This window comes from Squalius cephalus (genome assembly GCF_949319135.1).
Source record: "Squalius cephalus genome assembly, chromosome: 11".
Lineage (NCBI taxonomy): Eukaryota > Metazoa > Chordata > Actinopteri > Cypriniformes > Leuciscidae > Squalius > Squalius cephalus.
In genome coordinates, this window is record NC_137132.1 from 22,132,219 (window position 1) to 22,158,672 (window position 26,454).

At 41.9% G+C, this 26,454-nt stretch overlaps 1 protein-coding gene across 1 annotated transcript in view; it reads left to right on the plus strand.

Annotated features, from left to right (window-relative positions):
- The window catches only part of dchs1a (dachsous cadherin-related 1a), a 108,396-nt gene that overhangs the window by 60,130 nt on the left and 21,812 nt on the right, over positions 1-26,454 (plus strand). The window contains exons 3-5 of the mRNA XM_079885580.1: positions 24,761-24,949; positions 25,552-25,783; positions 26,202-26,438. Coding sequence (XP_079741706.1) covers positions 24,761-24,949; positions 25,552-25,783; positions 26,202-26,438 — 658 coding nt within the window. The remainder of the gene's footprint in view (positions 1-24,760; positions 24,950-25,551; positions 25,784-26,201; positions 26,439-26,454) is intronic.

A 26,454-nucleotide genomic window follows, 5' to 3' on the forward strand; every position in this document is an offset into this window, starting at 1 on the left:
TGTTTTAAATTTCACAATATTACTTAATTGTGTGTGTTACCTTCATTTGTATAAACTGATGTAGACGTCTCAACTATCCCATCTCAATGTTGGTATAGACGCCCACATGTGGTACATGCTTGGGTCACACATAAAAGACAGAATGGATGGTGTTTGAGGTGAAAGGTCACAGAGGGGCAGGTGGCCGTTTAGGTGACCTTTGATCGCAGACCTCACGTGGCAGTCACACCCACTGACTGATCAAATTATACTTAATTTACCCCGCTTATGCGTCTGTGTAGAAAATCTGCCACAAGGAGTGAATATAAAACATAACTGTGAGCACTTAGCCTTAGCAGTGTGGCAGCTAAATAGTTCTCTTACGAGAGGTCTCTCGTATTGCGTAAGGTTAGCTTACGCATCGGGAAAGTCTTCTTTCTTCGAGATCTGAAGCCAAAAAATTATCCTTAATTTTGTATACATTGTCAACGCAGTGCAGCAGCCGACAGACCTAGGCAGGCTGTATAAGCGTGCTCATTGGCTGCTCGGCGGCAACTGCTTAAGCCTATCGGTGAGCGCTCTGAACGCGGCAACCAATGAGGGCGCTTTGCGCCCTCCGCACCCTTCTAACCGTCAGAATGGGTGTGGCCAGCGTGTATATATTCAGCGCTCATAGGCTAAAATTCTGATTTTCTTGTCTTCAGCGACGCTCTTCGCATCGCTGGATCTTGAGAGCCGCCGCCGTTGAAACCAGCGACCAGCAAGCTTAGGACAGCGCCTGAGGAAGCCGGCCGTCTTCGCCGCCTTCAGCCATCCGTGCCTGCTACGCTATCCGGCGACATATCCTTTACATTATTACTGTTTCTGTGTGTACTCTAAAAGAGCACGAGGCGTTTTTGTAAAAACGCCTCGTTTTTGCGGCTCGTGCCGCGCCCCGCTCAGCAACGGAGACCGCCACCTCTCTGCGCTCTCCGCCTGGGCCGCGGGCACGCCGCCACCGCACTCTCCGAGTGCGAAGAGCTTTCAATGTCGACCCTGCGGGCTCGACTTGAAGCTTTCGACCAAGCTGTCGCTCCGCCTGTCCCTGCCGGGCCGCGCAATAAGAAGCGCCGCTCGCAGCGACCACCGGAGACTGTTGTGACTGAGGAGCTCGCCGGAACCTCTCCCTCGAGCTCTCTCTCGCCCTCTCCCTCCCGGACGCTCAACCGCCGGCTCTGCCCGCGCCGCCGCCGCGTCAGGAGATGAGGCGAATGTGATAGATACCCGTACTCTCCCTCTGTTCGAGCCGTGCAACTACGCCGCTCACAAGGGATGGCAGAAGCGGACGGTCTCGGAGCGAGTTTCCTCTCCCTCTGTTCGAGCCGCGCAAACTGAGCCGCTCACGAGGGATGGCAGGAGCGGACGGTCTCGGAGCGAGTTTCCTCTCCTTCTGTTCGAGCCGCGCAAACTGCGCCGCTCACAAGGGATGGCAGGAGCGGACGGTCTTGGAGCTCTCTTTACGTTACAAGAAAGCTACTCCGTCCTCGCGCGTCACTCACCGGTGAAAGGGGAACAGAGTGTTTTCGTCCCGCCGTGGCCTGGACTATAACCTCCATTCTCACACATTTCTCAGTCCCCTCTTAAGTTCAGGCGACTGGAATTGTTACTATTGCAGTATACGAGCCTGTTATAAATACACGCTCGCCTGCAAGCAAACGCCGTCACAAGACATGATGACGCTAACCGAGCACTAATGTATTCTCCCCTGTGGCTCAGTGGCGGAATCCTAGACTGTCAAGCTGGAGACCGGGGTTCGATCCCCGCTCTCGCGGCAGTTAAAGTTTATGCTGTTCGCTTCTCCGAGCTCGCGGCCAGTTTTTCTTACATACAGAAAACAAGCCCGCTCTCTCCCTCGTTGGGCCGCGCAGATTGCGCCGTTCAAGGGATGACAAAGCGGACGGTCACGAGCAGCGTTCAGCGTGCGCGCCTCACTCGCCGGCGAAAAGAGAAGAGAGTGTGTTAGTCTCGCTACGGCTGGACAACCGCCAATCCTCACACATTTCTCAGTCCCTTCTTAAGTTCAGGCGACTGGAAATATTACTATTGCAGTAAACGAGCCTGTTTTAAACACACGCACGCCTGCAAACAAACGCCGACGCGACACATGAGGTCGCTTTTTATATGCTCGCGCTAACTGAAAGCTTATGTGTTTTCCCCTGTGGCTCAGTGGCAGAATCATACGCTTTCATGCGAGAGATCCGCGTTCGATCCCAGCTCGCGGGGAAGATAAAAATTTATGCTGCTTGCTTCTCCGAGCTCGCGGCCAGTCTTTCTTACTTACAGAAAGCGAACCCGCCTCTCGCACCACACCTTCTCAGGGTGCTCGAGTATTTTTGAGCGTCTAAACACGAGAGAAGAAAAGACGGTTAAATCCCGCAGCCCTGCGGCTGGACCACCGTCCAAGCTTAACGCTCTGTCAGTCCCCGTTGCCACGGCTACTGCAGCTGTTTACCCCGCAGTCAACGAGCCGGTATCTACCCGCTCGCCTGCGCGCATCCGCCGTTCTCACGGCAACCCAGAAAAATTTCAAAAGAGCATATGTCTGGTTGCACGGCTGACGCCGTATGTGTTTCTAGTACAGTGAATGTGCCCACGTTCTGTGCTCACCCCTGTACACAAGCACTATACATCCCGTGTCTCTCACAGAGCCCACTCTCATGAAGCAGGCAAAAGCCGCTTTAGTGTTAAAAGTAGGTCACGTGTCCACTTCTCCGTGCCCACACCTACTCACTGCCCGCTCTGTCACACGGCCTCGCACGACCGGTCATGTTTTAAATGTAAGTCCTGTGCCCGCCCTCGAGCGCTCACACATACTAATTACATTTTCGTCCCGACGCCGACATCGCGCGTCGCGCCTCACACTATATGTTCCCCGTCCAAAGCCACCGGGACACTGTGTGTAAAACGGCCAGCTATCGCTACGTGCGATCCGCCGTATCTAACCACCAAGAGCGCGCGCGCCGCGCCCGCCCCTGAATGTAATGGGCCTTTCACACAGGACGCGGTATGCGCGGCGCTGCGTTTTAAAACCCATTCATTTCAATGGCCTGCGCCGCGCAAGGACGTTTTGTTGCTGCGTCGACCAAAGCGCAAGCGCAGCGGTGCGCATCATTGGCGTGCTCACGCGCACGCCGCGGTCAAAGTTCAAAATAGTTCAACTTTTGCCGCTGCGCTCTGTGACGATTACCAGCGCGGCCAATAGAATCGGGGGATCCAAACAAGCACGGAAATCAAAATGGATGAACGGCTAGTAGTGTGTATATATATAATTTGTTTTTTAGTTTCAGGTTTAATGTTTGAATAAATGTTTTATTCTAAAAAAGAGCTGACTTCATGATTCTTGTTTTGATTCAGATATGAAAGTATATAAAATCGCGTTGTATCTGAAGGGCAACGCTGAACCCAGCGGCAAGCGCCGCGCATACCGCGTCCTGTGTGAAAGGCCCATTAGTCCTGTGCCCGCCCTCGAGCGCTCACACATACTAACGAACATTTTCGCCCCCGACGCCGCCATCGCGCGTCGCGCCTCACACTTTATGTTCCCCGTCTAAAGCCACCGGGACACTGTGTGTAAAACGGCCAGCTATCGCTGCGTGCGATCCGCCGTATCTAAGCACCAAGAGCGCGCGCGCCGCGCCCGCCCCTCCGTTTCGAGCTCTCGAGCCCGCGATGCGCGGCGATCGGAGCCCGGAGGCCATTCTGCCCCTCACTCAAAAAAATGATTTTAGCTCTTTGTTCAATTTCATTAATTAAAATGAGCATATACGACACAACCCTTCATAGAAATGATTCCAGCTTAATTTCATTAAATGTAATCAATGTAATTTTTTTTAAATTTGGTTTACCAAATTTTTTTTAATTGAGTCAACATGAATATTTTTCGTTCGTCTTAACCGGATGTCACTCAAAAAATGAATTTTGGCCTCTTGTTAAAATAATTAATTAAAATAAGCAAAAGTAACACGATTGTTTAATATTGTCACAACTTAATTTAATTGTGTTCAATCAACTTAATTCATTTGTGTGAAAACTACATGAATCATTGTTGTTGACATCTAACTGGGCAGTGGATCTGTAGTTCCCAGCATGCTTTGCAAGGGACTGCATTAAGAGGGTCAATTTAGGGAAAAAGTGTTATTTTATGTGTTTTTCAGTAAATGGAAAGATGTTGTTAGTTAATGTTAGTGTTTAATGTTCAGTTATGTTAGAAACTTAGAGGACTTTCTGTAATGTTTTTGAATTTTGTGGTTACCATTATGCAGAAGAGTGGCGACTGTGTTTAGGCTGTGGGCTCAGTATTACGCTCTATGTGCATTAAATCTCGTGTTCAGACTGTGGGCACTCAGTATACACTATGTGTAAACCTCACTCGCAGACCTGCACAAGTACTATTATATTACTATGTAAAAAATGGTTTCAATTAAATTGAACACTAGTGACCGTATTCAAATTAACTAAAATTATAATGTTGGTGATTTAAGGCAGGACAAAAACTAAATATAGTTAACCTGACAAAACTTTATCTAGCAGGAATGACTAAATTAATTTAAATTCATACAACAAGATTACAACAAATTATTTCAAACTAATTCGATTTTGTTGGAAAAATGTAATTCAATTTCGTGGAAAACCTTTCCTTAATTTAATTAAGTTCGTTCAACAGATTATTTTTTTGAGTGCTGGCTGCACACGCAAAAGCGTGGGAAACTATTCCAGGCGCATCAGAACGGGTGCTAAGCACAGTAAAACAGGGCTATACTCTGCAGTTCGCTCGCCGCCCTCCGCGCTTTCAAGCGCGTATCGAGACCAGAGTGAATGGGGAAGTAGCACATCTACTTCGAGCAGAAATAGCTACACTTCTGTGCAAAAGGGCTATAGAACCGGTTTCCCCTTCCATGAGCGAGTCGGGCTTTTACAGCCGTTATTTCCTCGTTCCCAAGAAGGACGGAGCTCTCAGACCAATTTTGGATCTGAGACGTTTGAACAAGGCTCTTATGAGAAGACCGTTCAAAATGCTCACAACCAGACAAATTCTCGCGCAAATTCGCCCGAGGGACTGGTTTATATCTCTCGATCTAAAAGACGCGTGCTTTTCAGATCCTGATAATACCCCGTCACAGGCCATTCTTGAGATTCGCCTTCGACGGTCAGGTATATCAGTACACGGCCCGCCTGTCGACACAGCGCGCGCGCTGCATTCGACGCCTGGCCGCGTCCCTCCGGCCGGGCAGCACCGTACCTCTCAAAACATTTCAGAGGTTACTAGGTTGTATGGCCTCAGCCGCAGCAGTGCTTCGGCTGGGTCTTTTACGAATGCGCCCGCTACAACGCTGGCTGAATGCCCGAGTGCCTCACAGAGCATGGGCTTCCGGCGGTATCCGCATCAGAGTGACTCAGAGCTGCGTTTCAGCTCTGAAGCCCTGGTTAGCGGCCGACTGGTACCAGCGGGGAGTGACAATGGGAGCTATCTCACACCGCAAAGTTATCTCGACGGACGCTTCCACCTCAGGCTGGGGCGCTCTGTTCGAGGGCAAACCGGCTTTTGGCCTGTGGTCAGACCGGGAAAAATGCCTCCACATAAACTGTTTGGAGATGATAGCGGTCGAGAACGTGCTCAGGCGCTTCCTCCCATTCATACGGGATCACCATGTGCTAGTCCGCTCGGACAACACGTCCGTGGTATCCTATGTGAACCGACAGGGCGATGTCAGATCCAGGAATCCAGCCCCGCGATGGGAAAACCAAACTTGGTACCCAGAGCTAGTGAGGCTGTCGCACTCACCCCCATGGCCGATCCCGGTGAGAAAGGATCTCCTCTCCCAAGCCGGTGGATCGATCTGGCATCCCCATCCAGAGCGCTGGTCGCTGCATGCATGGGTGATCAACGGATACCCGTTGACCTGTCAGAAGGGGTCGTGAACACGATCACACAGTCGAGAGCCCCCTCCACGAGACGGCTCTACGCGTCTAAATGGTCGGTGTTTTCTAAATGGTGCGCTACTAAAAACTTGGATCCGCGCGCATGCGGGGTCCCGCGGGTGCTCTCCTTCTTACAAGAGCTGTTGGAAAAGGGCAGATCCCCTTCCACGCTCAAAGTATATGTGGCCGCTATTGCAGCGTTCGCTGAGACGACGCGCGGCCGGGCAATGGGAAGGAATGAGCTCATTATCCGCTTCCTCAGAGGAGCTAGACGGATGAATCCCCCGCGGCCCCCCTCGGTTCCCTCGTGGGATCTGTCCTTGGTCCTAGCGGCCCTAGAGGCTTTTCCCTTTGAACCGCTTGAATCCGCGGATCTAAAGTATCTGTCGCTTAAAACCGTTTTTCTGATAGCTCTGTCTTCAGTCAAACGAGTGGGTGATTTGCACGCGCTATCTGTTAGCCCTGCATGTCTTGAGTTCGGGCCGAATGACTCGAAAGTCATTCTCAGACCGAGACACGGTTACATCCCCAAAGCGATTGGAACCCCGTTTAGGGCACAAGTTATGTCCCTCTCGGCTCTGCCAGCATCCGACAGTGGGGACAGTGATAACCTCCTATGCCCTGTCCGGGCGCTGAGAGATTACATCACGCGCTCCGCCGCTTTCAGGCGTTCAGAGTAGCTCTTTGTTTCCTTCGGCGGACGCACCAAGGGTCTTGCCGCCTCGAAACAGAGCTTGTCCAGGTGGATAGTGGACGCGATAGCAGCAGCTTATGCCTCCAGACACCTGCAGTGCCCTCTGGGCATCAGAGCCCACTCCACTAGAGGCATGGCCTCGTCGTGGGCCTGGTCCAGCGGAATTTCTAATCACGGTATTTGTATGGCGTCGGGCTGGGCCTCCCCATCAACATTTGTGAGGTTTTATAACCTGGAAGTTCCTGCCCTACAGGCAAAAATACTGTCAGCATAAGTGACATGTATGCTCTGCCCATTTCTCGTGTGCAGACTACGTTCATATGCTGGCGCTATTCTGGTACTATACTCAGGGTGAAGTGTTTGACTCAGACCGGCTGATCCGCTCTGTTTCCTATTTCCCGTGACGCGCTGTTGTCGGTGCTGGCCCGCGCTGCTGGCCGCCCGTATTATTCTCTGTCGCGCGGGAATTTTTCCCTTCATGTGAGACCGACTATGTCGTTTTTCTCCTACCCTTATGAGTGCTTATGTACTGTATGGGCTCGCTCTGCCGGCCCTACTGTTTGTACTGTTATATGTTTATAGACCGGCCGCGCCGCTCTATTTCATATGCTGCATGAAGTGCCTGTACTGCGCTGGCCCGTCTCTTCCGACCGGCCACATTTCCCAGCAGAGTGTTTTCCCCGGTTTCCCTGGGATTCATGGGCTGGATGCTCGGCGCACACGGCGTTGACAAAGGGTTCCCGATGCGTAAGCTAACCTTACGCAATACGAGAGACCTCTCGTAAGAGAACGTACTCGGTTACTAATGTAACCTCGGTTCTCTCTAGAAGAGGGAACGAGTATTGCGTAACCTGCCGTGTCGCGCCACGAGCTTTTGCGCTTCAGACTGCGAAAACCAGAATTTTAGCCTATGAGCGCTGAATATATACACGCTGGCCACACCCATTCTGACGTTTAGAAGGGTGCGGAGGGCGCGAAGCGCCCTCATTGGTTGCCGCGTTCAGAGCGCTCACCGATAGGCTTAAGCAGTTGCCGCCGAGCAGCCAATGAGCACGCTTATACAGCCTGCCTAGGTCTGTCGGCTGCTGCACTGCGTTGACAATGTATACAAAATTAAGGATAATTTTTTGGCTTCAGATCTCGAAGAAAGAAGACTTTCCCGATGCGTAAGCTAACCTTACGCAATACTCGTTCCCTCTTCTAGAGAGAACCGAGGTTACATTAGTAACCGAGTACGTTTTATATCATTAAATGGGTTCATTATTCAGTTCCCTGACATGCCTTATCTATTAAAAAATAATAAATGGTCAAAAACAGTCACGTAATATTTATGTATTTTTAAAAGTATTAGATGAGATTGTGGTTTCTGTGGGTTAGGGTTATATGATAATAATAATAAAAAAAATAATTATATATATATATATATATATATATATATATATATATATATATATACTGTATAGATATAGATATACACATACATTCTATCAATTATGATTGAAAATGATAATATATATTACTATTTAGCAATTTTTTTTTATTTACCTTGATATTCATGAGCCAATCTGAAAACTCACAGATCGTTCCTATTCTTCTGTCTGCACGTATAACCAGATCATTTTTAGTGACGTATCTCTCTATCTTGGGAATGTGTGATATCACAATCCCCACTTGTGTCTGACACATTCTCTGGCCATGTGCGATCAGATAATAAATGTTATATCATTCGATCTGTGATAAATTAGGTTTGACTGTGTGGACGCCCTGGTGTGCCTCAGTTTGTTTATCATAGGGAATTTGTTATCGCCCCTTGTATATACCATTAAGCAACCTAATAAATGATGCAGAGCGCACAGACTTCTTATTAAATAAACTTATGCTGAAGGTTTGTTACACCTCTCACTGCGGGCAGCTCTGAACCTCAGAGGAAGCAGTGTTAAAGCGTACAGTGTGTGACATTCCTCGAAACACAGCAGAAAACACTAGGCTGTAGATAAGCTTATGTTTGTAACATATGAATCCCAAAAGCTTTTAAGTGTCAGAGGTTTCCTCTGAGAAGGATACTGTAATGATCTGCTTCTCAGACTTTTCTCAACAAGAAATGGGATATTTAAGCTTAATTTGAGCAATTTGTTTTCAGAATTTTAAAGAAATGGCAAAAGTGTTAAAATTATTAGTGTATGTAAATGAAACAAACTACTTTTATTGAAGCTGACAGAAAGTATAATAGTATATTAATTCATTCATTCATTCATTTTCTTTGTGAACCTTAACTCTCAAAACAATGAAAAAAGGATGATTTATTTTTTTTCTTTTAATTGTTTTTGCAGCTAAATAAATAATCTTTAAGACATCTCCTGGACATTGCAGACACAGACCCATAATAACGGTCATATCCTTTTACAGTTGAACTCGAAAGTATTTATTGCCATCGTGTACTCATGGCTGACCCTCGGGTTAAGTGCATTTGGCTTCGTTTTTGAAAGACTAGCAGGCAGTTTGTATGTACAAATTCCATATCCACAAGAATCATGAATCAGAATCAGATCTGTTTATTTGAGTATAAGTAGGCCTATACATCAGATGTGGGTCAATGCTTAGGATACTCATCAGTATCAATGGAAGAAAAGCATGCATGTTACTGTGTGTCGTCTATATACAGACAGAAAACATAAGACAGTGCTACAGAGAAAAAAAATATATTTCCGTCTGAGTGTAAAATATATGTTAGTGATACTTTTTCATATTTAGAAAATCCCCCTGGAGTGATAACGTGATGGAATGGGAGGATGCTGAAGATTTGAGGATGTTTTATGTAGATCTGGACCAGGATGGGAGCGATGATTATTTTTTTAAATGCCTCAAGATGTGCATCATCTCAGTGTCTCAACTATAACTGTGCTGTAAATTAACAGGGGGTGAATTAAGTGATGTAGAGAGTTCGATGGGCTTGTCTAGTTGATTTAGGGTGAAGTGCATGCAAAGCCTAACAGCATTCTCCACCAGTTTGCTCTGTGAACAAAATAAGATGTGTGAAAGCAGTCCTGAAAGGGTTCAAATGGTCAAAATCAGCACCAGTATTATTTTAGCATCAATGTGGTTTTATTTGTAGTTTTAACTTACTAAAATAACCCTGATCAGCACGAACGTGGCTGAAAGTGAATTATCAGGTAGGGCTTTTTGTTAGTGATGTCCGGTTCGTGAACGTATCGTTCTTTTGAACCGATTCTTTTAGTGAACCGGTCGAACCAGTACACTAAATCGGACTGAATCGTTCAAAACAGTTCGCGTCTTGCGTCAGCGCTGATCCACAAGTTACTAAAGTTACTCATTTTTGGACATGCCTGACACAGTCCCTCTGACTCGAAATAAACCAATGTCCCGGAGTATATTTTACTCCAGTAAATGCAACAGTTCACTGAACTGAGACATGTTGTGCTGAGAGAAGTGATGAGCACGAGCAGCTGATACTGAGCATGCGCGCACTACCGAACATACAGGTACAGCGGTTCTCGGATCACCAGTACAGGACCGAGAACTGTTTCTTTCGGACACGTTCAGCATGCTGAGAACCGATGAACTGAGCATGCGTGCAGTTTTTTCAGAGGGACGAAATGCATGTTTCTTAATTGTTGAACATCAATAAGTGTAACAATATAAAACATGGTGTCTTATCACTGTATTATTTTAAAGATTGGAAACACAATGAATGGATTGTCAAACTAAACATTTTACTAAACATACTAAAACATTATTTTCAGGAACAGCTAAGTTGATATAAATCTTTGACGTAAACTCTTGCCAAGGTTTTATGGGTGCTTAGTTAATGTTTATAATGTGTTAATCAAAACATAACGTATTAAACATACTGGAGACATGCACCGACTTTTCTGTTTTGTCGACTGTATGGTTTCAGCAGTTCTAAGCTCAGCATATACAGGCCTACTGCTTCAGCGGTTCTCGAGTCAAGAACTGGTTGCGGCAGCGGTTCTTGAATCACCAGTACAGAACCGAGAACTGTTTCTTTCGGACACGTTCGATACGGAGAACCGATGAACTGGAGATACTGAGCATGCGTGATAGTACCGTCTCTGAACCGAACTTTCTTTCGACCAACTGCATGCTGTGCTGATACATGAGCACAGGTGAACCGTGGACTTAAATGAGGGCTTGAATTCGGCGAAATGTAAGTTTATTTAATAACAAATAAAATAAAATGAATGAAGACCAGTTTATTCACTTTATATCTTTAAGACATGTGAAACATCCGCGTTTGCTCAACGCCTGTAGGGTTCATTTGCAAAACGTAAATGTAAGAAACTTATCCAAGATGATTATGACGATTATTACTATTATTTAACTCAAGTTATGATTACAAATGCCTTTATTTGAATGTATTTGTATCCGCCGGGATGATAGAATTGACGTCATTACGTGAGGACGTAAAAGAACTGGTGAACCGTTTTTTTTAATCGGTTCATTGAAACAAACTATCCCGAAAGAACCGGACTTCCCATCACTACTTTTTGTATGACACACAAAAGAGAATATTTTGAATAATGTCTGTGTATTATTTTTTTCTTTTTGGTCCACTCAGTAAAAGCCAGTGGGGACCAATGTTTGTTTTTGTTTTTTTTCTGGATCCCAACATCGATGAAAATATCATCTTTAGTGTTCCACAGAAGAAAGACTTTCCAGTTTAAAAGATGTTATAATTAAATTTTTTGCTTTAATAACTATCTTTATAAGAAAGACCTGTTTTCATACTATGAATGAAATCCCCCATGGCAAAAATCCCCATAACATAGAAAAACATTTCTGGGTTTCCTGGATTTCACCATCCAAAGTCTCCTGCATTGCTTTTGTATTTATCTAAGGTAAGATATACATACCCCAATATAAACATAAGTGTAAAGCTGGCAGGAAGAGTCAAAGGTTGTGCAAAAGATGTTTAAATATTTCATATCTGGAGCGCAGTGCCTGGAAATAGCAGTTATATCTGGGCACCAGCTGTTGTTTCGTAAGAAAACACTGCATTTCTTTTTTGTTTTCTCACTGAGGAGGCTGTTGTGATCTGCCTGAAGGCTTGTTCCGGACAACAAAAAACAGAATATTTGGTTTATTCATTTCATCACAACGCTAAACATTTAGTTTTCCTCACCAGTGATGTAATGTTGACGTCTTCAACCAGCAAGTGCACCTCAACGTCACATGACACATGCTTAACCAAACATAAGATGGTTTGTTTGCTCTGGTTTAAGCTGGTCTAGGTGGTCCCCAGGCCTTGCAGACTGTTTTTTAGCTGGTTGGTCAGATCGTCTCCCAGCCTGACTATCAGCTGGCGATTGTCCTGGACCAGAACTGAACCTGGACCAGAACTAAGAGACTATCTAAGACCGCCAATCCTGCTTAGGCTGTTTTTTTTTAGAAGATTGAATAATTTGCAGATGATGGAGCAAAAACTCTGTAGGAGTTGAGCCTTGGAGCTTTTGGAGCTCTTCGTGAGTGTTAAATATAGCATTTTGGTTACAAAACCAGAAGTTGACACATAGCAGAGGCCGTAAACTCTTTCCACCTGTCAATACAGTGAGACTTAGTAACATGAATGACTAAAACATGATCTTAAATAAGAGAGAAAGCATCAAACTGCACAGTTGTTGATGGGCTGCATCCGGTTTAATGGATTTATTTGTCAAGAGAATGATTTATTTGTCCCCTCGCAATGCTATATATGATGTATAGCTTATTTGAATAATATCATTATGCAGTTAACTCAATTTTTTAGGTAAAAGACTACAGTATACTGAAAGACGTGTGCCTGTATTAAGAGTGACTGTTACATAAATTACAAACATCATAATAAATGAGGCTTAAGTTAAATATTTAACAATGCAAACATACATGCAAAAGTTCCTAAATGGGTCCATTGATGCAGACGGCTTAATTATTTTATATCTGAGAAGCGAGGTTTAATTTTTTAAGCGTTGAAACGTATTTGCAGCTGTGCTCGCCTTGTACATACAAATGTGCATTAGTCACCTCATCTATCATAACGTTCACCACCCAGATTCGTGTCACACCTTATAATATGCCAAACATTAATACTTTCCAAGCTCTAAGAAACTGGGAATCTCTGTTACATGTTTTTTTTATTACAGGATGTCTACCGACTGTAATCCTTTTGGCCCAAACAGATTCTGTTTTTCTGTTTCGCTTTTAAAAGCAAGTCCACTGTCATTTTTCACAGAGGTCATTATTCCTCTAGTGACAGTGTGTAGGCTGCTAAATGAATAGCCTGTTTACTTGCGCAAATAAGTGCCAGCGAAACCGAAGAAATTGATCTAAACACTCTCTGGCCTGTGCCGTCTCCTTCACTAAACTGTGTGTTTTTCTGCACTCGACCCCGGCTTGAACCGGAGGAGGAATGACCTCCGCCGGGACCGTCCCACTGCTCTAAAAACAGAAGTCTGAGGGCTGCGGCCCAGAGCGTCGTAGCACGGTTTGGCACACGCCGGTAACCAGCCCCAGCGGGCCTCACAGAAAGCCGTGTTTATCGGCCAGTGGCACGGGCCTATGTGTGTTTATAGGGACGGCTCCACAGAGCTGATATTAACTGTGTGACCTAAACAGTTATTTTAAAGCGATAGCGTCCAGCCACGCCACACACAATAACGCCCCTCTATATTGAATGTTGCTGGTTCAACTCTTAAACTGTTTAGGGGTCGTCCTATACTGTAATCCAACATATATTATTTTTGAGATAAAAAGAAGTGGAAAAAAAACTGGACAGGCAGAGTAAAAGAACTGTAGAAAGGGTAATGAGAACTTTTCTTAATGAAGGACAAGAAATACCAGACATTATATGAGACTTTAAAGCTTATTTAAAGAATATGGTACTTTATTTTTATATATATATATATATATATATATATATATATATATATATATATATATACATATATACAGCGATATTAGAGATATATATATATATATATCTCACAAATCACATTCTCTACAGTAGAGGGGCGTTATTGTGTGTGGCGTGGCTGGACGCTATCGTTTTAAAATAATAGATTATTATTATTATTATATATTTTTTTTAGATTTACTTTTTATTTATTCATTTATTTTTTATTTATAGTTTCAGTTTTCATTTATTTCCAGTTAGTGATTTTTAGTGCTTGAACTTATTCGCATGTTCAGTTTAATTTTAATATATTATATTTATATTTTATTTCAATTAAGCAGAATGTTTTAACACTTGTATTTTTTGTTAACAATATTAACTCTGATATGTTCGTTATGAATATATTGAATATATTAAATTTCATAATTTGGATTTTTGTTAGCTGTTGGTACTTAATTTAGCTTTCATCCTCAATTCATATACTGCACACATTGATTTCTCATGCCATGTTAACGGTGTGTGACTTTCTTTTTCTGTGAAACCCAAAAGAATATACAGTGCTATGCATAAGTTTAGACACCCATACTAAAGTTGACTAAAAAGAGGAATAAAAAATCATCTTTTGGAAACTGAACTTAATGCCTTAATTTAGGAAAAATCCAACCTTTAAGGACACCAATTTTCTTTGTGAATGAATAATGTATCGTAAATAAATAAATGTTCTTCCTTAAAATACAGGGTGCATAAGTGTACTACTACCCCTATGTTAAATTCCCATAGAGGCAGGCAGATTTTTATTTTTAAGTATTTAAAAAAAAAATTTTTTTTTAGGATACTATGCATCCTGATAAAGTTCCCTTGGCCTTTGGAATTAAAATAGCCCCACATCATCACATAGTCTTCACCATACCTAGAGATTGGCATGGTTTTATTTCAGTTAGCTTAATAGCTAGTTTGATTTGCATTGAGAGATGATCTTATGGAAAGTACCCCATGCCAATCTCTAGGTATGGTGAAGGCTATGTGATAATGTGGGGCTATTTTAATTCCAAAGGCCAAGGGAACTTTATCAGGATGCATAGTATCCTAAAAATAAAATAAAATAAAAATACTTAAAAATAAAAATCTGCCTGCCTCTATGGGAATTTAACATAGGGGTGTCCAAACTTATGCACCCTGTATTTTAAGGAAGAACATTTATTTATTTACGATACATTATTCATTCACAAAGAAAATTGGTGTCCTTAAAGGTTGGATTTTTCCTAATTTTTTTAATTAAGGCATTAAGTTCAATTTCCAAAAGATGATTTTTTATTCCTCTTTTTAGTCAACTTTAGCATGGGTGTCTAAACTTATGCATAGCACTGTATTTAAAAGAATGTTTCAACTGTTTTTGTCCATGTTATCAAAGTCAGTTAGGTCTAAAACAACATTAGACTCTATAGTATGGACAAAAAACATGACATTTTTCAAAGAGTCATCTTTTGAGTTTCACAGAAGACAGAAACCAAAACCAAATGGGCTTTTAAACAGAAATGCTGTGTAAATAGAAGTTTCCATTCCCATACTATGCAGCAAATATGAACTCGGTGTGCCAGCTTGTGATGAGCTTGAGGCAAGCAAGTACTTTGGTCTCCAGCAGAGACTGTGATTAAAGCCTAGTGAAATTAAAGAGCATGTTTGTGAAGTGTCTCCTGGGTCCCTGCGCAACAGTAAAGCACCTTTCCATTGTCATCTGTATCTGGACCATGAAGTGCCTGCAGCCACAGAGGGAGAGAGAAAGAGAGAGAGAAAGCGTTTACTTTGTTCCATGTTGGGAGCTTGTTGGACACTGTTTCAGAGTGTCATGCACATTTCAGAGATCACTCGGACATTTTGATGAGATCTTGTGGATTTTTATGATCTGAATATTTCTATTCAGTCAGAAGAGAATAGATATACACAGTATTTTGAGCTTAGAGGTTTGTGCATGTTGCATGACACATTGTGTGTTTGAGTTCATCTTGTCATTTTTCTGATCTAGTTCTCCTTGTTTCATGTCTCCCCTCTCACTGTTTCTAGCAATAAAGTGGCAAAAAGTTCAATCAACAGGTATTTCAAACTACATTTTTACATTGTCTGTAGAGAATGTGATTTGTGCTTGCCCAAAACTTGCGAACACAATTATAAAACTTTCTGTGAGGTTTTTACTGTGTTGTTATGCAGTTTCTTGGGAGTTCTGGGTGGTTGCTAGGTACCAAATCCAGGAGTTTAGTGCAAACTTTCATCTCACAATGTGGGACGAATTATATTAAATGGTTAAAGGGTAATAGGTTTGTTCAAAAGTAAGAGCATAGTGGTGCTCACCATAGTGATGCCATGTATTATGTGTTTGATGACAGCTGTAAAGTCAAAACAACAGATCTTTTATAGAAGATCTTTTTTTGATTGAAATGTTTAAATGCATACTTTACTTGGCAAGTTTATGGTTTCCTTTAAACTCATAATAGCAGTTGTTCAATAAATATAAGATCCATACCACAGAGGCATGGGCCTAATTTTTGTGGGCATTGTTGATTTTGTTTGTTTTCTCATAAATATATGCTTTGAACGTTGATTTACAAATTGGAAGCAACCATGAACAAATCAAAGACATCTGGCCGCGAAAACAGCATTAAAAGACTGAGTGCAGGAGAATGGCTATTAGCTTTTGCCTTGAGGACATTTATGAGTGATGTGGCCAGTGACTCCTACTGACCACGTCTAAATAGACATTTCACTGAAAGCAATATATCTAGCAGTCAAATGATGTGGACATACTGTCAAGTCCACTAACATTCCATGTATTTTCATGTAGGCAACAGAAACTTTTACCACATTCATACTTTAAAACACTGACCATACTACATTTAACCCGTATAAAAGCCGTGCTTTCTGACTTTTTCAAGGAGACCATGCAAAGGCCACAATGTATCGGAAAAACCCTGGTGTTCTCTGCAACTGGCCTTTCAACAACCCATCCGACACTGGTGCCAGGCGGCAGGGCTGCGGGTGGAATTTGCTACCGTGTGCGTGTTGTGTTTGTGCATGCAGTCCTGCGAGGGAGTTATTGACCAGCAGAGCGGTGCCATAAGCCACATCAGTACCGTTAGATCCCATAGCGGGCATGGTTCGCATTATTCCGTCTCTGCTGACGTCCCTTCAGCATCCCACTAAACTCTCAATGCAGTTCATCTGGGTTCGTTCAAGTTTCTGAAAAGCGGAGCTGGTTTACAGCTTCAAAGGCAATAATGGTCACCAGTATGCCGGAAATAAATAGCCAAAGCTATCGAAATTTGGCCCATTTTTCTAAATGAGTGTGGTAAAACAAAACACTTTATTTTTTTATTATTTTTTATAATTTATTCTATGCACGTATTATAACATCAATGTCCACATCCGCTTTCAAGTTGTCCAAAATAATCACCTTCTAATATTCTCATATGGTTTTGCCATTTCCTTTTCTGTATGAAAAATAACATGGCTCTTTTATGCTTTCACACACACAAAAAAACATGTCTCTTACTGTATGTGGCATTTCAAATATAACCAGTGAGGCCATTGAATTGACAGTGATTGGGACTCCAGCGTAGAGCTTATTCTGTAAGGTGTGATGGGGTCAGTGCAAAGGGTCACCAGGCTTACATTTCCAGAGGTGCTTTTGGCATGTTTATTGTTCCTGTTAAAATGACCACTGGAAACGCTTGGGCTTTAAATTCTCATGGGTAAAATTTGTCAGAGGTGGCACGAGTCTTAGTTTTGTTAGGTTGGCTTCCTGTTCACTCTGAGCTTCAGTAGACCTTAGGGGTCCCTGGTAAACACAGTCAGCTCTTAAAAACATCTTATACAAGTGGATGACCTGCCTGTAAAAAGATTATAATCAAAAGCAATGATCTGTCTGCTATATGTGTACTAAAGCATTGAACCCAAGATGAGAGATGCAGTGTTTGCGTTCTTTGTGCTATATTTGGGTTTTGACTGGTGTATTAAATTTATTTATTTCTTATTTATTTATTTGGGATGTAGCACATCACCCATATGGACTATTTTTATTAACCTAATGGACATGCTCATTATGGATTGTCATTGTTTATTACATGGCTTGGCTGAATTCCAATGTAGAATGCGGTCTGTTATTTCTTGATAACAGACCGCTGCGAACTATAACACACCGTTGCCATGAAAAACAGCACGTTGCTATGGACGCGGAACGGACTATTTTCTTTAGCGGAAGCAATACAATCGTTTTTAAATCAATAAACTCCTTTTAAAATCAAATTATTTATTTATTTTGTAGGTAGCCATGTAATAAGTGGGATAATGTATAGCGAGGCGGTTGTTATAGCGAATAACAACCCCTTCAGGCTGATTCAAGACCCCCCCGCTTCGCGTCGGGGTCCCGTTCAGCCTGTCGGGGTTGTTATTCGCTATAACAACCGCCTCGCTATACATTATCCCTTACATAGAAAGAGCTCGATGTTCCATGGAAAAAATAACCGCCTCCAGGTTTGGAACATCCTGAGGGAGAGTAATTACTGACAGAATCTTCATTTTCAAGTCTTTAATTTGATCTCTTGACTAAACTGCTCGGAGATTGTCAACACATCAATGTTTACTCAAATGCATTGCATTCAAACATTTATTTGACTGTCGAGTTCTCTGAAAGCATATCAAGTTATTATTACCCAGAGTCCATTTTGAGCCCATTACTCCGCTTGCAGCCATTAACCCCTCTGTCTCTGCTTCTCCTCGCTGAGATTCCCAATCTATCACTTTTCGCTGTACATATTTTGATGCCTTAATCACCTCCAGCTGTGAGGGCCAGATGAAAGACAAGCACTCACAGTTATGGAGAGATGAGAGAAAAAGGGGAAACCATACTCTATAGTCCCTTTGCACCAGTCCTCCTGGTGTCATTAGTCCTCTTTATGCTGAATTGGCCGTCCTGTGATCTCCTGCCAAAAATCTGCACCTTACCCCAGCCGCAAGTACCTGCTGCTACCCCTCCCCGTCACCGTCAAGGCCAGAGATGAAAAGCTCAAAGCTGTGTTATTTTAGAAACCAACACCTTTCAAAAGTCTTCCAACCCCAATATTTACTTCCAAAACTCAGGCCTTTACACCATACCTGACATAAATTGTGGTTGACTACCAGAATACAAGTCTGCATCTGATAAAAACTCGAAACAAGACCAGTCGGTGTCGATCCAAGACTTTTTGACCCTTTCTGGACATTTCCTGATGACAGTGTCCTGGCGGGCGGCTCATACCGGCACAGCTCCTAGGATGAAGCCAAGCTTCCTTGCATGAAGAAATAATTAGGGTGCTCAGTGATCTTGACATGTATATGATGTTTTACAGGCATCCCATTATACTGCAGATCCCTTTTAATGGACATCTGGAGAGTGCCGCATACTTCACAGATCTGGAGGAGCGCTCCGATGATGTCATGCTGATCCATTACTCAAAGAAAATATGTACAAGAGATGTTTGCTAATACGATACCGCCATATTACGGCCATTGACAGCTTGTTCTTTGGTGTAAAGTTGCAGTAGATGCAGGTCACGGTGACTTTGGGGTTTCTGCCAGCCACTTGAAAGGGCGTCATAAAAAGTACGTAGAGAATGCATCTGGTATGTTTCATAACACGTGTCTGTGTTATGTTATTAGCTGCTTTTGTCCAAATGGACATCCATTGGTGATTGTTGAGCAATGCAATGAGTGAATGCAGTGAATCTGTTATGTTTTATGATTTTGACAGCATATTGGAAGATGTGATTGTGAGAAAAAAAAAACTGTGATAAACAGAAGTATTTAAAGGGATTGTTCACCCAAAAATGAAATGCTGTCATAATTTATTCACCTTCATGTCATTTTAAACCCATATGAATTTCTGGAACATAAAAGGAGATAATTCAGAGAACATCTGTGAATTTAATACAATGGTATATCTATCTATCCGTCCATCCATCCATTCATCCAGTGGTAATTTTGGGATGGAAACGCTGCTTTATTTGTAAATATTTTTGTGATATTCTGATTTTCACACAAAATAAATTTGCGACTTGGAAGAAAAAATAGCTATTGTTCATGCTCACTAGTAGATTTGTGTTTCTAGTCTCGGTCTTGAACAGGCAAGACATGTTACATGTCAAATGCTTCAGCTCTGTAGCTGTAATGAGCCGGAGGGATGTGCGGCTTTTACTCGGCCGCCGGTCAAGAGGGCCAGAAAGTAGTAGGAGGTATCCAGTTTCCCCCTCTTCCTCATCTCTCTGAAGTGATGCCAAGAAGAGAAAGAAAGAGAGCGATCTCTCAATAAACAGCTGTAATAACTCATAGCATGTCCTTCAATATATCAGTCCATGTCTTTCTGTCACCTTTCACCACTCTCTGTCAGTTGCACACATCTCTTGACACTTCCATCTATTTTCACTCAATGCCTGCTTTCATATTTGTATTTATATCCATCAGTCAGTGTTTGTGCGTGTCCTCCCATGGGTTTGGGAATCGTCCATCAGTGTGCTGTTTTTGTCTGTCTGAAGTCATGTGATGTGAATGATAGCCTCAATAAAATGCTGTATTGAAATTATTGGGAGCAAAGTATGTTTATGGTGTGCTTGGCTTTGTCTGTAAGTATCCTTCTGAGAAAAGAATGTGCTGTTTTCTGTTTGATCTCTTATCTCCCCCGCTATGGAATGAAATGAGATATAGCACCAGATTGAAAATATGAAAGCCATATTGTGGATTATACTGAAAGACTCTAGATTTTAGACAGGAGTTTTATCCTGTATTTAAACACTTTTGAACTAGAGGCCTTAGTTGGTTCGTTTCCCCCCCAAATTTAAACAGTCATTTCACTCTTATATCTAGAAATGTCTATAACTTTCTTTCTTCCATGAAAAAAAGGAAATATTTAGCATTTGCTCTTTTATAGTTTCCCAACTAATCCATTGCTCCCATATGTGGAACTTGTTGCAAGTTTCTGCAACATTGAAATAAAAATAACCATTGCTCAAAACTCTGAACATTAGCTGCAAAGAAGATGCTTGAAGCTGAGCTTTTCTTTTGCGTGAGATCATGCTGTTTCAGTTGGATCACTCTGTTGGTTTCTTGTTATTTAAGTAAAGTCCCCACTGTACTCTCTCCGTGTCATGTTTGTGTTAGAGACGTCCAGATGGGTCCAAATGACCCCAGTGCCAAGTTACACCAACTTGCTGCCTTGTACTGCTGTTATTTGGGGGTTTTGTCTGTGTTCGGGTGATGTAGTTTGTGATATCTTTGGTTTTATGTTTATTGATGTCTTCACTGAGAAGATCAGTAGTACAGAACGGGTCTTAAAAAAGTGTTTGTAAAACAGACTCTGATTGGCTTGTTAGCAAGTTCACAAACTGTTCTGTCGGCTGCAGTGTTTAGTTTGGCTACGAAGCTTCCTGATCAGATGGTTTGGTCTTGAATTCTGTAAGATGGTTTGTTTGACTAGGAACGTGCCACAGATTTAGATGAAGCAGTCCTGAATGCTAAATGAACTACACTTAGCAAATCTACACATCTTGCATTTTTGTTGGATCATAGATATTAGACATAATTTGCATGGAAATTTTCCCACGGAAGAGTTTCAAAGTCCTCTATCAATCACTGTTCCATGCAATACTGTGATCATGTGGCCAACTTACAGGTAACCTTGAGTCAGTGGTTTGTCGACAGACATTTTACAGACATCCAAGTAATAGTTTTGCATGTTCATTCCAAGGTGGTCAATTTACAAATCAAAAACTTCATTATCATACCCAGCATTTCCTTTTGGGAAAGCATCAGCCAGGTCGCTTACCCACTAAATGAGCTGTGTAGCCTTGAGGAAACCCAATGCAGTGAAACCAGATCCCTTGCATTAGCACAAACTAACGAGAACTGGACAAGCTTATTCTTTCTCCCTATTAATCTTGTATTCGCTTACTTGAATGTTTCTTTTTCTCTCCTAAAAAAGGAGTCAAGAGGAATGGTGGGTGAACCACAAAACTCCACAAGTTAGCATTGGATTCCTTTGGCTTGTTCTGCAGTTACAGTTCGCCCAGCCAATGTCTCACTTGGCTCGTTCAGGGCGGTTCGCATCTTTCACTCACACATGGAGAGAGAGACGAGGGAACTGTAAGAGCTGCAGAACGTGTCCAATATTCTCACTCTTGTCTCACTTTCACACTCTGGAAATAAATTATGGATGACGATTAAATCACACTCAACATAAACACCAAACCTCTGTTTGAGCATCCTTACGTTGGGCTCAAACAATAGTGTTAGTTATGGGGCGGCACTGTCTGTTTGTCCAACCTATTGCAGATGGGGAGAATATGTTTGAATGTTTGTAATTCACTTTGGTGGTTCACATTTTAACTTTTTTAGACAACTGTGATGTAATATATGTAGCTTTTGAGATTATTTGAGAAATTTATTAGGTGAAATTAAATTTTTGAGGTCATCTCGTGCATTGTGCACAGTTGGCGTGTCTTGAGTCTGCGTGTCTCCATGAGTTACGGTGAGGAAAAGCACAGAGGATTTAGCAGAGATTTTGAGAAAGCAGCTCAAGCACACTTTGACCCACTTATGATTCAGTCAAGATTGAGATTCCACTAAACTTCTTATGAACTGTTATTGTACTGGCAAAGGAAACCTGCTTCTTAAACAGTACATCTCCAAATCCCTCGGCTCCTCTGTGTGCGTGTGTGTGAACACGTACATGCTCTTTTTTTTTTTTTTTTTATGCATGCACTTTAGGTGCCCCCTTTAGGACCCGAAAAGACAATCATTCAATCAGTCATCATGATTACTGGCATCTCACCACATATTCAAACACACTCTAGAAATTATGAGCTTGGGTTTCTCCCCATTTTTGAGAAGCCACTTTATTTAAATCCTTTTTTGTTGGAGAGATGGAAAAAGAAACTCAATCCCACTTCTGGTTTCAGTCTTCTACCTTTGAAGGGTTTACATGCTTAATACGGATTGTTTTCTGCTGTCTTATTACATGTACCATGCATATAGTCAACCTGACAGATGTTTGAGTACAAATATATATGATTTCTTATTGTGACCAACTTACTTCCTTTTCTCATACATCTTCCATTCAATAGCTGCTACGAACAGCGCAACGACCGAGAGGAAATATTTATCTTACAGTGCTGCTTTGGAGCTCTTTATTTAAACTATATTGAGACCCACAAGTCCCCCAGACATTTCCCTGCTTTCTCTGCTCAAGCCAGGCTTTCATGGAAAATGGCTTTGTCCATGAAGCAGATCCTTGGTCAAACCGCCCTTCCACGGTTTGTTACCTCAAACTCTCGCTGTTCAGGCCTCAGGCGTCCAACTTCTGTCAAGCTATCGTGAAGGGAATAAGGATAGGTAGTGTGGTATTTATGAATATCATGCCCCCCCTCCTGCTCGGTTGTAAAATATCAGGGTTTGCTTCAGGGCCTTGGATGGTTAAAAGGTGGAACATCTCTCCGCTGTGGGCTGGAACTTCTTGTATTCATGATGATTATTTTTCCTACACTTGCTCCACAGCCTCTGCCAGGACCCGATCTCAGACTCAGATGCCCTCATCTCAATGCCATTAGAATCTGTTACGGCCGTCATCCACTCCAGGCGGCTCATGGTCGAGGTGTAATGTTGTTTGAGAGTAAATTTCAGAAGCTGAAGCAGTATTTTTCTTTTTATTTGATGAATAAGAAGCTGGATAGAAAGTAATTTCGCTTTCCGTGTTTGCATTGAATGGCAATTCATTTTCTCCCAGATAGTCATCGCCTCTATACAAGTCTCTTTCTCTCTGTCTCTCTCTCTTCATTTGTTTATCTGTCTGTCGTTCTCTCCTGAGTTGTTCGCTGTGGCTGGGAAAGTATTTATGTCTGCAAGCTGCCAGTAGCTTCCCTCCTCTTGGCTTTGTTGATCAAACCTAACTGTAGCCGAAGAGGTCTCCATGTGCTCCCTTAGTTTACCGCAGTATATGTACCTGCTGCAGAGCACCAGAGCTGTGTTTGAGTGCCATGGGCTGTGAACCAAGTCAGATAAATGTGTTGTGGTATTGCTCAGTGGAGTCTCAGGTTTATTTGTGACAGGAAACTGCTGAGTGGTCTTGGAATACGAACATGTAAATTAAAACTAGAGCTGGGGAGTATATTGAATAGTCACAATATTATTAATGAATATTAATTTTATAATTAAAATATATAATTAAAAATAATTCTATATTTGAATAATTATAACTATGATTATATATTATATATAATAATTGTATAATTTTTATTTAATTGTATAGGCTAGGTTTTTTTTTCTTTTTTCCTTTTTTTTTCTTCATTCAACATTGAGTATTGCAGTAATGTTAATGCACTTTTTATTTGGACATTGTTTCCTGTTTATGATGTTTCACAATCTGTCTTTGGCTTGCGATTTTCGAATATGACAGCATTTAAGACTGATGTTTTAATATATAGTTTTATGTTTTCAACTTTTTTGTCTTAACTTATATATTTAACAGTCTCTCATTTCAATTTCAGTAGCAATGTTTAATTTCTGCTAATCATCAAGTGGTTTCAATGAACTGATTTTAAATTAAGATTTAATTTTTTGTTTGCATTTGTACTCAAAGTCTCTTTGAGACACTTTATGTACCTAAATGTTTTGATTAAATATATATGTATGTAAATATTGATGTTAATGTTCAAACTATTATCATATTGGTGGATTTAAATTAAAATTATTTAATATAATTTTCCCGTGTTTTTAATTTTTAAATTTTTTTTACAGTAAACATGACTTCATTATTTTAAAGTAGATATTTCTTTATTATGCTTTACTCTTTTTACATTTTTAATTTAATTGGCAACAGTTTGTTAAAAAAATATTGTTCACAAAAAGTATCACCCTTTTAAATGATTTCCAAGCAAATGCATAAATATGTATATCGGATACCATCAAAGGGCTGAAAATATTGAGATTTTATTTTTAACCTACCCCAAAAAAAGGAATATTGATACTTATATAATTATTCCTACCGAGTTTAGAAACAATTACTAGTTAACATGAACAAAGATCAGGACCTGTGATTAAATCCCATTGAACCATGGTCCCAAACACTAAAAGAGTCTGGCTTCTCTGCTTAAGCTTTTTGTTACATTTGGCTGAACTTTAATCTAATGTGTTCTCTCTTCTTCCAGGTTACAGCTACTGATGCTGATGGTGGGTCTTTTGGCTCCATCTCCTACTCTCTGGGATCTGGTCCAGGCTCCGTAACCCCGTCTCAGTTCACCGTTGGCAAGCACAATGGACAGATCTGTACTACCACCAGCCTGGATCGTGACCAGGGTCCAGCCAACTACGACTTCACCGTTACAGCTGTGGATGGGGTGAGTGTCTCAGCTGCCACATCCCTCATCAAATATGACTGGACTGTTTTCAGAGGTGCAATAAATTGTCAATTTTGGCAGCAAGTGAAAAAAATTGCATGCATAGTAATTCTTCAGTAGTGGTTTAGCATCCTGTGCCTAAGTAATACTTTAAAGCATACTTAAATACTTTAAAGGAAATTTCAGCAGACACATTAAAGCGCTCAGAGGCAGCTGGGCCCTAAAGAGCACCATCTTGTAATATTTAATAAGTTGGGGCTTTTTCCTGACATGCCATTTGCTCCATATGGGATGCCTGGCGAGCAAGATGTTTAGCGACAAGAACCGTATCCCATGTGTACATTGTCCCCTCGGCAGATTGCAGTTCTCAACAGGGAATATAATCAATCTACTTCCTCCCCTCGCAAATGTTAACTCCGTAATTTTTTGACTTGTACAGATATTTTAGGGAATCTTTTCTGTTTCTTAAGATTTTTAAGCCTGTTATGTAGCAAGCCTCCATCAGTTGGTTGTGTAATTTATTATCTAGTTAGATTTGATTGTATATTCTTCAATCAGACCTTTAATGACCATTAAAGCCAGTGTTAACCGATTTATTCTAGGGTGGACTAAGTTCAGTGGCATACGTGCGGGTGGACCTGATAGACATAAATGACAATCGACCAGCGTTCTACCCTCTGAGCTATGCAGTGAGCCTGAGTACGCAGAGCACCCCAGGGACCTCCGTCCTGAAGGTGACTGCTCATGACCCAGATGCTGGGGAGAACGGCAGAGTGACGTACCGTACTGTACCTGGAGGGAGCTCACCTTTCTTCACCCTCAATAAAGATACTGGTGAGAAGATTAGATCTACCCTCATTTAAAGTTCAAAGTACAAATTCAAGGACCATAATCAGTGCACTTCAACATTAGCCACATTTGCTATCATATACAAGATTTTAAAACCATATAAATATATTTTTAGGTCAGTAATTATTTATTTATTGGTTTTTAAAGAAGTCTCTTATGCTTACAGGATTCTTTGATTATTTGAAAGTTCAACAGAACAGCATCTATTTGAAATATTGTAACAATAAAATGTGTTTACTGTCTCTTTAATGTGTCCTTGCAGAATAATAGTATTCATTTCTTTAAAAATAAAATGATCCCAAACTTTTGAATCGTATGGGTTTCAGGGTATTCAGTATGGTTTGATGTATTCTGATAACTTTCAACTTAATAGAAACATTTATTTTGCTTGTGCATTTCCCAGGAGTGATTTCACTGTCACGTGCTCTACATGGAAAGGCAAACTCAGTCATTACGATGGTGGTCTCAGCCCAAGATGGTGGGGGCCTTACCGCTCCAATCAATGCCAGGGTCAACATCAGCATAGTGGCAGGACTGGTTGCACCCCCTGTGTTTGAACAAGCTCAATACTTTTTCTTGGTCTCTGAGGATGCCCTGCGTGGAACACAAGTTGGAGTTGTGCGGGCCAGCACTAAGAATGGTGGGTGAGCTAATCT